Below are 11,681 nucleotides of genomic sequence, written 5' to 3'. Positions count from 1 at the left end.
GATGATGTTTTGATTGTATCAAAATTTGAAAGTGAATTTGTTTTGCTGTATTGTGTTGAGATCGACATGATTACACTGTTGTGTGGGAGGTGACGCAAATTAATTTAATAAAAGTATCACAATTAACCGTAATAAACCCTTAGTGTGTTTGTGTTTCTCAAACTAAAATTAGAACATTAAACTTTCAATAAATCCAGGGGTGTTGTGTTTGCAGTGACAATATGAATCAGTGAGCTTAGGGGTAAAATCGCAATCTTCTAACTAAGCATGAAGTAAATATTTACAACCTCTTTCCATAAAACATTGGGAAGGATAGGAAAACTCTTCCGGAGACTTCTATGGACCCATATTCAGTTTTAGTTTGTCACATTTTTTTTTCCCACTACAAGCAAAAAAAGGTTTTTATATGTGGTAGGAATGTCACATTCAAATTTGTCAGAGGAAATTAAATATACTCACAAATATAATCTCTCAGCCTGATTGTTAAAAAGGCACAAAGAGATATTCTATTTTCCAAGACACCGTGTGAGCTGTCAGACCTCTCAAATAGAAAACTCCTTTATGTTTGCAGCAGTAATTTTCCACTGCTAGTTTAGTCACACTGCCATCTAGTGTTGGAGCAACAGTACTGATTGTGGTGTATGCTGAAGAAAATATGCATTTTGCCCAATATATATAGTTGGGTAAACACGGATCAGAAGATGGGACGGTCATCACTGTGAAACAGACGCTGCCAAGATATTTTGGAATTGGAAATGAAAGTAATTTCAACGTGAATGAATGGAATTAAAGTCAGACTTCAGTTTGTGTAAATGTCCCTGTGGACATATTAGGAGCTGAGAGGACATTTTTTTCATCTCAGAGTAAAGGACAGATTTAAAAATAATTGCTTTGAAAAAGAAAAATTGTACAATAAAGCTACAGAATCTTTAAGATATATATATATATATATATACTCATGCATATTCAGTAAAACAGCTCCTTCCATCTGTGCATGTGTGGGTTTTCCCCAGGTTCTCCTTCCTCCCACAGTCCAAAACACAGGCATGTTAGGCTAATTAGCAACTCCAAAATAGAAAAGGGAGTAGAGGGTGTGAGTGTGCATAATTGTTTGTCTTGCATGTCTCAGTGCTGGCCAACACTGGTGGGATGGCAGAGCCTTCTCTGAACAAGAGGCAGTAGGCCCAGAAACTGTATGAGTGGTTATTTATTAAAATGGTACAAATGGTACATTACCAAGTAATCTATGTCCAAAAGAGGGATTTTCATACTTGGTCGTATATTTACCAGTGGAAGCTTGAAAGCATATTATGTTCCACAACACTAAATGTTAGACTCGGCACTGCAATGTGGAGGAAACACACCGCCTCAAACATGAAATCAGGAAAGGATCTTATTTAACGCATTGTTCGGGATGCTCCAACAAATATCTACAAAAGTAAAATCATGCATGCTCCAACATTAGCATTTGGCTGTTAAAATGTTTAGAGTGACAGATGACCCAGATTTGAGAGCGATTTTGGTTGCTTGGTTTACTTTCTCTGTAGTATTAGTACTGTTGTTTGTGAAAATGATCAGCTCTATGCAAAATGCAAACCACTTTGTACATGTAGCATTTAGCTAGTGTGATGCCTTTATGTGTTTTAAGCAAATAGGAAAAAGCTGGAGACTTTGAATTCCACTTTTAGGACATGACTCCACTTCTAGGACTCACAATTTGAAACAGCATGATGTATGAAATTATCTCTGGTTTCTAATATATATATATATATATGCTTCTCTTGAGTTTTATGGTGGGACAATAAACAATAGATAACAATGTCAAACCTATGTAGAAAAAAAAAGAAGGAAAAAACACATTTTATATCATGATTTCATATGAGAGGAAAAGCTATTGAACCAATTTTTCAAAGCACTATGAGGAAAAAGTAACTGCCACCTAAACCTAATAACTGGTTGTGCCATTTTTAGCAACAAAATCCTGGTTTATGACAGACGATGGGTCTCTCTGCGTTTTACTGCAGTAGGAATAGTTTGGTAACATGCTCACAGACGCAGATTTCCACACGTTTTTGAATTTCTGAAGACCAGGGGCTGATGTTTTGATATGATGTCTAGTCTACTTCATGTTATCAAGCAGGTTCTGTTGAGGTGATTTCTTGAATCTGAATGTCTGACATTAATCCTGCCTGGGCGTGTCTAATTAAATTGTGTATTTGTATAAAATTTGTCTGAAACCATAAATAAATCTGTTAGTGGGTTAAATACTTTTTCACATCACTTTGGGTTATCTGGGCTAGTGCTACATTAAAGCCTGAAAGCAAATGATTTATTAAGCACCAAAGAACTTATAATAGGTCTAAATATGCAGGGACTGAAAGCAAAACAGCTGCTGAAGACTCTTTATTTAATCGTCGTTCTGCCCTCAAGTGGCCAAACGAAGCATTGCAGCTTCAACAGGACTTTGGCCATAAAAATGATGGCAAAGCATTTGTTTAAGAATGTCTTTTAATGTTTTCCAGTTCAGATACACAACAGACAGTGTGTAATAGCCTCTATTTGAAATAGAAATATTAACTTTAATTCTCTCAACTCCTCGTTGTCAAATATGCTCCCTCTGCGTATTTTGCGCCTCAAGCAGGTTACTGAGTCAGACTAAATGAAACAGACAAACAGGTGCAAGCCTTCACTGTAACATCTGGCATCAAAAGTTTCAAGAATAGGATATTTGAGTCTGCATAATGCCAATTGTCAGCCAACATCAGAACTGCAGTGTAAACATGTAGACTTGGTGAGTGTGCTTCCGTTTTTCTGTTGGCTGGTTTCAACCCTTTTTTCCAAAAGAAGTGGACAGGGGGATAAAAAATAAAGCGTTTCGCTATGTTAACCTCAGAAGCGCGGGTAACTGAAACTCACACCAAACGGCTGGGTCAACGATCCCGTTGACAGGATGTGCAGACGAAAACTGCAAAAGTTAGCAAAATCAACCACTATGAATATAGTTCGAAATAAGACCAAGAGTACAAAGGATTTCACAACCTTCCAGTTACGTGGGTAATATACCGTATGCTCAAGACGACGTGAGACAATAACAACCAAGTACACCAGCGTCACAAATTGAATTTCTTGATTTACGGCCTGCTTTGAGCCAATTTGTAACAAAATCTTTTTTTTTTTTCTTCTTCTTCTTTTTCTGTCTCATTACTCAAATCCTTCCTGTTTCCCCTTCCTTCATCTGTTCTCTGCAGCTGTTCTTTGGCTTCTTCACCAATGAGAGAACTCATTTCAAAAGCTGCCTTGTATGATTGATGGGACGGTGCCAAGTGTGCACGGTACGCTTTAGACTACCGCAGATAATCACATGACCTGGGCCACTCGGAGCCAGAAAGCATTCCTTTTTCTGTTTCTTTACCTCGACCATTCTTTTGTTTTTTTTTTCTTTAAATCATTCATGTATGCTGATAGATGTTCTCATGTGCCCACCTTATAAGATTTGATCATGAACTCAGTTACAGCGCCTTGCAAAAATACTCACTTTTTGCTACATTACAACCACAAACTTGGATGCATTTGATTGGGATTTATTGCGGTGGAACACCATCAAGCTAAAGGATTAATGGTATTAACCAATAAGAATGCAAAAAATAGACCAAATGGTGGTATCCGGCCTTTACTCTGATGCCCATAAATAAAATTCAGACCAACCAGTAGTGCTCAGAAGACGCATTGCTAGTAAAAGTCGGTCGAACCTGTTTGAAACTGGGGTGAAGGTAAAAAAAAAAAAAACAACAACCAAGAACTATGTTGGCATAACTTAGTTTTAAAGAATGGTTAAGTATTAATAAAAAAAAAATCCAGAACTGAATGTTATTGTAAATCTGTGCAAAACTGGTAGAGAATATCTCTGAAAAAGCTGGTTGTACAATGACCTGAATCAGAGGAGGCCGAATACAAACGTGTGCCAAAATTTTTAAATCATTTATAATTTTCCTTTCCACTTCACAATTATAGTTTGTGTTGGTGTATTGAATGAGATCCCTACATGGAAACTTGTGGCTGCAATGTGACAAACAAGTTCAGGGTGGGGAGAGGGGGGGGGGGTTAGCCCTACGAATAGTTTCGCAAGACATTGTAAACAACGGCTGATCAAACCGGCTGTGTGTGCATGAGCGTCGAAATCATGTTAAGACATCTAAACTTGCACCTGTTGTCTCAAAGAAAAAAAAGGATCCGGCCAATCACTCCAAACCAAACGACAAACATAATATTTACAAATTCCAGTTTGTTCTCGTACACTTAAAAATAAAAAATAAAAGTTCAGTTTGTTGGTTTTTCGTCCTCCCAGCTCGCTCCAGCCCAGCGTGAGGGATGGCAGTCTGGATCCGGGAGCGTCGACATCCTTAAGCACTCGGGGGAGGGGGGAAAGGGGGGGTTGCAGATGCTAATCCCAGTTGCCTCACTTTTTCTGGTACAAGGTGTGAGTGACGTCTTGTTTAATCAGGATCCCCCCCCCCCTCCTTCTCCCTCCCAAAGCATTCTCTGCGCATCCGACGGATCACACAGACTGTTTTGTCGTCGTCACCAGTGAGTCACTGCTTCTCCAGTGTTGTCCTAATGTCACAGTTTTTCCTTTTTTGTTTTCTCTTTTTTTTCCAACCCCTGCCCCCATCCCACCAAATATTGTCCAGGGTACAACCCATCCTTGTGTTCAGTTGTGCAAAACAAGTGACACAATCATACAAGGCTCTCATTGCGTTTTTTTTGTTGTTTTTTTTTTTCGTTTTGTTTTTTGTTTTACCATAAATATATATTTTCTTTTCACCCGCCGTGCCGAAGCGAAAACCATGAGACGACAAAAGAGCTGACAAAAAAGAACAAAAAAAAAGGACAATTGAGTCGTCCTCAGATGCTTGAAGCATTAACGCAATGTCAGTCACGTACATGAACCTTGCTTGGATTATTCACGTGAAGAAGTCATGTCTCTGTTTTTTTCTTTTTGTAACATAAAAAGTGCTTTCCTCGTATGAGACTGAGAGACAGTGACTGTGCAAACTTGACAGTTTTAAAAGAAAAAAAAATGGAGGGGATTAAAAATAAAACAAGGCTTTCATCAGTCTCTGGTAGTCTTGTGGCACAGCCGCGGTGTTAGTAAATGAAATTGAAAAAAAAGAATAAAGAGGAAATATTTACTCTCTTTGTTATAATCATAGCTTTACACAATATTCATCTCTTTAATACTTTAATACTTTCCGAAGTACCACAAAGTGCAGCTGATATTAAAATAGAAAATGAAATATTTCCAAAAGCAAAAACAATTCAATGGAAAATAACCAAACAAGGCAATTGAAATGATCAAAATGGAAAAACTCTGCCCCACACACAAAAAAAAAAAAAATCATGCAACTATCCCACACAGCAAAGTAGTTAATAAAACTTTTATATATTTTCTTCTTCTAAATGAGGATATATTAAATCTGATTTCCCTTTTATAGAAGAGACCAGCCACAGTGCAACATTGAGTGTAAATAAAACACAAAGAGTGTGTGTGTGTGTGGTTTGAAATGAAAGATAAAGGGGTTGGCACTTTCTTTTGATGGGGACTCCATGTTGTTGTTTTTTTTTTTTATGAGATTCAGTCGGGACGGACCTCGGCAAGCGGTCCACCGGACGCCGGCCAAAAAGGAACTTCATCACAGTACTTGGCACCAAGAATGCTGGTAAAAACGAGATATCAGAATATCTTTTTTTTTTTTCATTCATATCCTTACAATTTATTAATAATACATCATTTACATTTTTGTTTTTCATTTTTTTTGTATAAAAGACTCTAAAAGGAAAAAAGAGTCTAGAAGTGACTGAGAGAAAGAGGACGCAAAAAAAAACAAAAAAAAAAAAACTGTCGGACTGTGTCGATGTTATTTAATAAGAAGAGCTACAAGAGTGGATGCAGGAGGACGGAACGGCGGTAAAAGCGTGGGGAGGAGTCACTTGATCTGAGGTGGAGGAAAGAGACGGAGGAACAAAAGAGAAAGTGGTGGATGTGAGTGGAGCCTGGGAGGTGTGGATGCGGTGAGTTCTTATGGGCAGCCTGGATTCCAGGCCGCGTCCTGCTGAATGCGGTTCAGCTACTTTCTGCGAGGCCTGACAGGTCAAGTCCCAATCTGGAAATCTGTAGACATTTGCACCCCTACTCCCAAAAAATATAGAAATGTTTCATTGCTTTTAAACTGAATTTAAAATGCGCCGTGGGTTTTGGCGTGCCGCCGCGGTAGAGCTAGCATGTACAGCTAGCATGTACAGCCACTATCTTCTCGTTTTCTCTCTGTAAGTCTTTTCTTCCTGGTAATAATCAATAAAACCCCCAAAAATTAAGTAAATCTTAACTAACAAGGAAAAGCTTATATACTTTTGGCAGAAGTATTTCCACATTGTGGGATTTTTGTTTTACGGACCAACACAAAGTAGCCTCTGTTATAGAGCGGAAGGCAAATTGTACATTGTATTCCATTTTATTTTAAAAGTCTGAAAGCGTTGCATGTGGAGGATATCTAATAATGCACAATACAACCACCTCTGGTGGTAACTTTCTCACAACTTGTGCTGTTTTACCTGCTGAAGTCAAAACTTGGACAAATCGATTTACAGCTTTTCCAGTTATTTGGTAATCGAATAATAATCCAGGAATTAAGCACAAAAACTGCTATTAACAACACAAGCTAAAGTCATATTTCACTGCAGCAATTTGTTACCTAAAGGAGGTTGTAGAGAACACGCTGTGTGTCTGTGACTGAGTACAGAGATGAATTTAAAATTGAATTTAAAATTATTTACATTTTGACAGGAATAATTTGTTTATGCACGGCAGGCATTTTGGATTTTGAGAACAAGACTGGACTTTCCTCCACTCCACTAGTAATTCCTTGACTCCTTTGTGTTAATATTTCAAAGTACAAATGTATAAATCAGGCACTACCAATCACCTAACACAACAAACACATGAAAAATACAATTGTTTTACTGTTTTAAAATTCTGTAAAAAAAAAAAAACCCTGATAAGATTATAATACTAAATGATAATGCTGATGTGGCACTTGCTCCAAAATTAAGGTATGTGGCACAAATTGTCAATCCATGGCAAGACTTAAAAAAAATTATTTTCAGCATGTCTTAGATTTTTATAACCATGAATTATTTTCCTTCCACCCACAATTAGGTATTACTTTATGTTGGTCTATTAAATGAAATCTTAACAGAAATCATTAAAGTTTGCAGTCGTGACAAAACGTGAAAACGATCAAGGGGTGCAGACACTTTTCCAAGCCACTGTGAATAACGTAAATGAATCCAAAATAGATTTAGTCGTACGTGGCTGTCAAACGTCAGTTCTATTCCCAGTCTCGGCAGTATATTTCACACTATACAATAATCTCTAAAATCACAATGCAGAGACAGCTGCTGGAGCACAGAGCTCTGTATGGGGTGCCAAATCCCCCTTCCAGATTGGGCCTTTTTAAAGCTGCAATTTGTAAGCTTCAAGAAACCAACGCTTTATGACAGACAGCTTGCTGGGACATATGCTGCCTCGCACAAAGCTGTTTGCTACTGTATCATCTTCTCCCTAAATGAATGACAATGTGTGTTTGTACTCTTTGTTAAACATTGCTCCACACTGACATGAAAGGAAACGCGTGTGCCAAACAACCGAACTCCACGTTAGAAACGTCTGACTGATTACGACACCTCTTCGAGGGAGCTACGGGCCTAAAGCGGCGTGACCGGGCGACCTTTCCTAAGCACCGAATTTCCACTGAGCTATTACACGAATAAGCGTGATGACAAGGGCGCTTTCTCGTTCCGGTCCCCGTTGAGGTGTGATTATAGCTTAGAGGTATTTCACCGCTTCAAATCTTACAAACTGCAGCTTTATCTGAGGGCTTGATGAGGACGAAGATGTGAAGACGGCAAAGAAGGTTGTGGGGGGGAAAGGTGACGTTGGAATGGAGCAGTTTGTGTGGTGCATCTTGGTGAGCCCAAAGGAGTAGCGGAGCTTGTGCCTGGTCCTATACGCGGGTAGTAGAGTGTTGGTGAGGCAGGGCATTGTTGCTGTGGCTGGGCACAGGCGTTGACGAAGGGGCCGGGACAGGTGGGTAAGTGTTAAATGGGTGGAGCGGCTGGATGCTGCTGATGGTACTGGGGATCATGGTGATGGTGTTGGCGGTCATCAGTGGCACGTCCTCCGGTGCCCGCCTCAGCGCCAGCGTGTAGTCAGGGGGACACACGGGAGGACGGAGAGGTTCCAGGTCACCGTGGAGGGCACGGGAAGGGAGGGGTGTCCCGTGCTCCAGCTCCACCCTCTGCTGCTTCATCTGCAGTGACATCAGCTCCTCCTCCTGACTGAGCGCTAGGTCGTTGTGCGGTGGGGCGCCCACGACTCCCATGCCGACCCCCATGCCCATTGTTGCGCCACGTTGTGGGGAGAGCCGGCGGTGGCGCCTCTGCATGAGTTCGTGGCGCTTATCCCTTTTGTAGTAAAGTGCGGCAAAAGCCAGCACGTTCAGGAAGAGGAGCGACGCGCCGACGGCCACCGTCACGCTCAGCTCAGTGGAGTAGTCCCTCGTCTCGCTCGGGAAGGGAGTGGGGCGCGGTCTCTCTGAGCTGTCGGGGTCGGGTTCCGACGGGTAGGTGGACACCGGCGGCTTTTGGGGCGAAGAGTTGACGGGAGGGGGCACCTTGCGTCGGCCAGTGCCTCCAGACGGCAGTCGAGTTGTGACCGCATTTAAGAGTTCTTCGTGCAGGCTGTGGAGATGCGGCACAAGCTCAAGCCAAAAAGCAACCTTGTTGGCACGGTAGTTATCTCTGACACGTGGCTTCAGGCCAATATGCAAGTACTGCTTATCTTTGGAGCTGAATTTGGTCCAAATCACCTCCTCGAAACGGTTAGGCTTAGTGTGAATGAATGTTGTGTCCTGAGGAACAGGCAGATTAGGATCCCTGGAACAGAAGAAGAAAAGATTCAAGAGTTGTTGTTTTTTTTGTGTTAGATGACAGTTGTTATCATTCAGTGTTTCTAAACAGATAGACGTCCAGTGTTAAAACACAGCGCTCTATCAAGGAAGTTCAAATTCATGCCAGTTTTTTTTGGAGGACATTTTGTTTTGCTGTCATGGAATTTGTTGCTTCCTGAGACATGGACGGTCTGCAGAAACCACACACTTTTGTAGCAGTTAACAAGCTTCTGGTGTTATTCTTGCTGGATACTTGAAAACTCTCCCTGACAGAACTGGTAGAGTTCATACAAATTGCATGGTCTTCTGCTGCTTTCCTGGCTTTTCACCTTTGTCAATACATTTTTAACAGCACTGACATTTGGGTTATACCATAAGCTCAGTGTCAGCCTGATTAAATCAGAAAAGTGTAAATACATTCCCACCAGCCCTGTTTAGTCCAGTTTCAGCAGATTCTAGTTCGTTTGCCTAGAAATTCGGGAGGTGTGAATAACCCGTCGAGCTCTGATGCAAACTCTGCTCCACCTAAAAAAAATGGGTCTCAGTTAGGCTGAAGTGAAGTCTGGTGCAATTCAAATGCATATGTGATAGCTCCAGAAGCATCGGGTTGAATGTAGTGCAGGGTTTTCTGGTTAAATACAACCAAAAGAAACCTGTGAGTCTCACGCTTGAGGCAGAAATGGTTCATAGTCTTTCATGAGCGAACAAAAGAGAAATCAAACCTCTAAAATCTCCCGCCACGCCATTTTCGTTTACATTTCAGGAAGAGGCAGAATGTGCTTCAGAGGTTTACGACTTGCTGCGGTGCATTTAAGCAAATATTAAAACTTGTAGAGTGGTATGCATAGCTTTGACCCAGTGTGACTTCCAGAAAAGCCAGAATAAACTAAAACGTTGGCAACCAATTCTTGTTTTTAGAAAATCTTTTTAAAAAAAAGTTGTAAGTGTAATAGCTGTTCCTCTCTGAAAAAGGAATGGTTAAAACGAACCCGTTAAAAGTTCATAAAGGTGATGCTGAATGAAAATGTCTCGCCAGATCTGCACATCCAGCTAATTGTATGCTAATTAGCATTTTCAAGTCCTTTTTTAGATTAAAGATATACAAAAATCAGTTTGAATATTTTACCTGATTGAGAACTAATTAGACACAAAGATATCAATATGTTATAAATCTTTGAGTGCCGCAGCAAGCAGATCTGATCATGCATGCCTGGTTCTGACAAGAATCTTAACAGAAGCTCCTGATTATGTGTCTGTACATTCATGATGTCATTTGCTGTAGTCCTGCCACACGATTAACTGATTAAAGTGTTACACAAATGAAATGCTCAGAATCTGAACGAGACTTGACTTCAAAGGAAAGTGCCACAAAGTGTTATCTGCATAATTATGAAGTATTCCAGGAAACAGCTGTTCCACGCTTTTTAGGGTATCAAGTACATTGACGCTTGTTCATGTTCACATGTGTCGCTAAAGTGATTAGAAAGAAACAAACACCATGGGAAAAGTGGATTATAAAAAAGACAAAAAAAAACGAGTGGGAAACATGAATAAAATCCATGCGAGCCAGAGTTAATGTAAAGTGTTTAATCAGAAAGAGGTTCTCTTTCTCATGAGATCAGACAGAATATCAATTTTGCAGCTAAGCTCATCTTCCACCAACATCACACTAGTGTAACACACCGCACCATTCATAAATAATAGCACCCAAACATATCCGTATTTAAAGTGAGAGCAGCAAACAGCACCATGTATGTACTTCAATCTTTCTACATTTGGGTCCTTTTACCTACCCTGTCTTTGCGAAGTTGGTCCAGTAGGTCATGACCACGGCGCTGAGCATTACATCGTTCTTGGAGAAGTTACAGGGGAAAAGATCAGTGGCTCCCACCATGGGAATCCCGAACACGTACGGGATCTCGTCTCCGTGAGCGGCGTCCGCCCAGTCCGGCCGTGCCTCCGTCTGACAGTGGTGGTGAAACGTGTAGAAGAAGACAGGCGACTGGAACTCTGCGTGGAGCTTGGCTGTGGCGACGGCCGGGGCCACCCACTGGTGGTCTGTGAACAAAGCCAGGAGGGTCTTCCTGCGCATGTCGCTGTTGTCCCTGTCGGCCCAGTCTGTGTACATGAACTTTATGGTTTCCCTTAGGATATCTTTACCTTGGAAAGAAAGCAAAGCTCAATGTAAGCAACCATTTAATACCAGTGTGTGTGGTAATTTAACACAGCTAATTGTAGCAACATGTTTCTCAATGTAAGATGGAGGCAAATAAATAATAATAAGGAAAAGTATTAAATATGCAGTAAACGTATTGATCTTAATTAGCTTGTTAAAGGGTAAGGATTGTAAACAAAACACTGAAAGATTATGGTGAAGTTGCTCAAAAGTTGAAACAATGGGAAAGAGAAAACCTTTACTTTTTAAAAAGTTGGTGCCAGTACAGCGCTGGACTGAAACAAACCACAAAACTTATGAAAAAATGTATTTTGCTGTGACAGCACAAGAGTCGACACATTTGGGAACCATCCAGCCTATTAAAAGTTAAACACGGTGGTGGATAGTTCATGATTTGAGCTTACTTTGCAGAAGATAACTAACTCCTCTGTATTTCCTAACATTAAATGTCAGGCCATCTGTTCAGTAGCAGAGCATTGTTAATTGGTTTTAATAAATTC

The 11,681-nt window shown here is 40.6% G+C and overlaps 1 protein-coding gene across 3 annotated transcripts in view; it reads right to left on the bottom strand.

Annotated features, from left to right (window-relative positions):
* Positions 1-2,490: 2,490 nt before the first annotated feature.
* The window catches only part of nlgn2b (neuroligin 2b), an 84,601-nt gene continuing 75,410 nt past the window's right edge, over positions 2,491-11,681 (bottom strand). For 2 of the 3 annotated variants that reach the window (XM_081615284.1, XM_081615286.1), the window contains 2 exons: positions 10,799-11,165; positions 2,491-8,991 (listed from right to left, as the gene is read on the bottom strand). In XM_081615284.1, coding sequence (XP_081471410.1) covers positions 8,061-8,991; positions 10,799-11,165 — 1,298 coding nt within the window. In that variant the 3' untranslated portion in view covers positions 2,491-8,060. The remainder of the gene's footprint in view (positions 8,992-10,798; positions 11,166-11,681) is intronic. The other variant, XM_081615285.1, reaches the window with a different exon arrangement.

This window comes from Poecilia reticulata, chromosome 14, assembly GCF_904066995.2.
Source record: "Poecilia reticulata chromosome 14, P_reticulata-male-v2, whole genome shotgun sequence".
Lineage (NCBI taxonomy): Eukaryota > Metazoa > Chordata > Actinopteri > Cyprinodontiformes > Poeciliidae > Poecilia > Poecilia reticulata.
The sequence above is the reverse complement of the archived record's forward strand: the minus strand, read 5'-3'. Positions and strand labels throughout refer to the sequence as shown.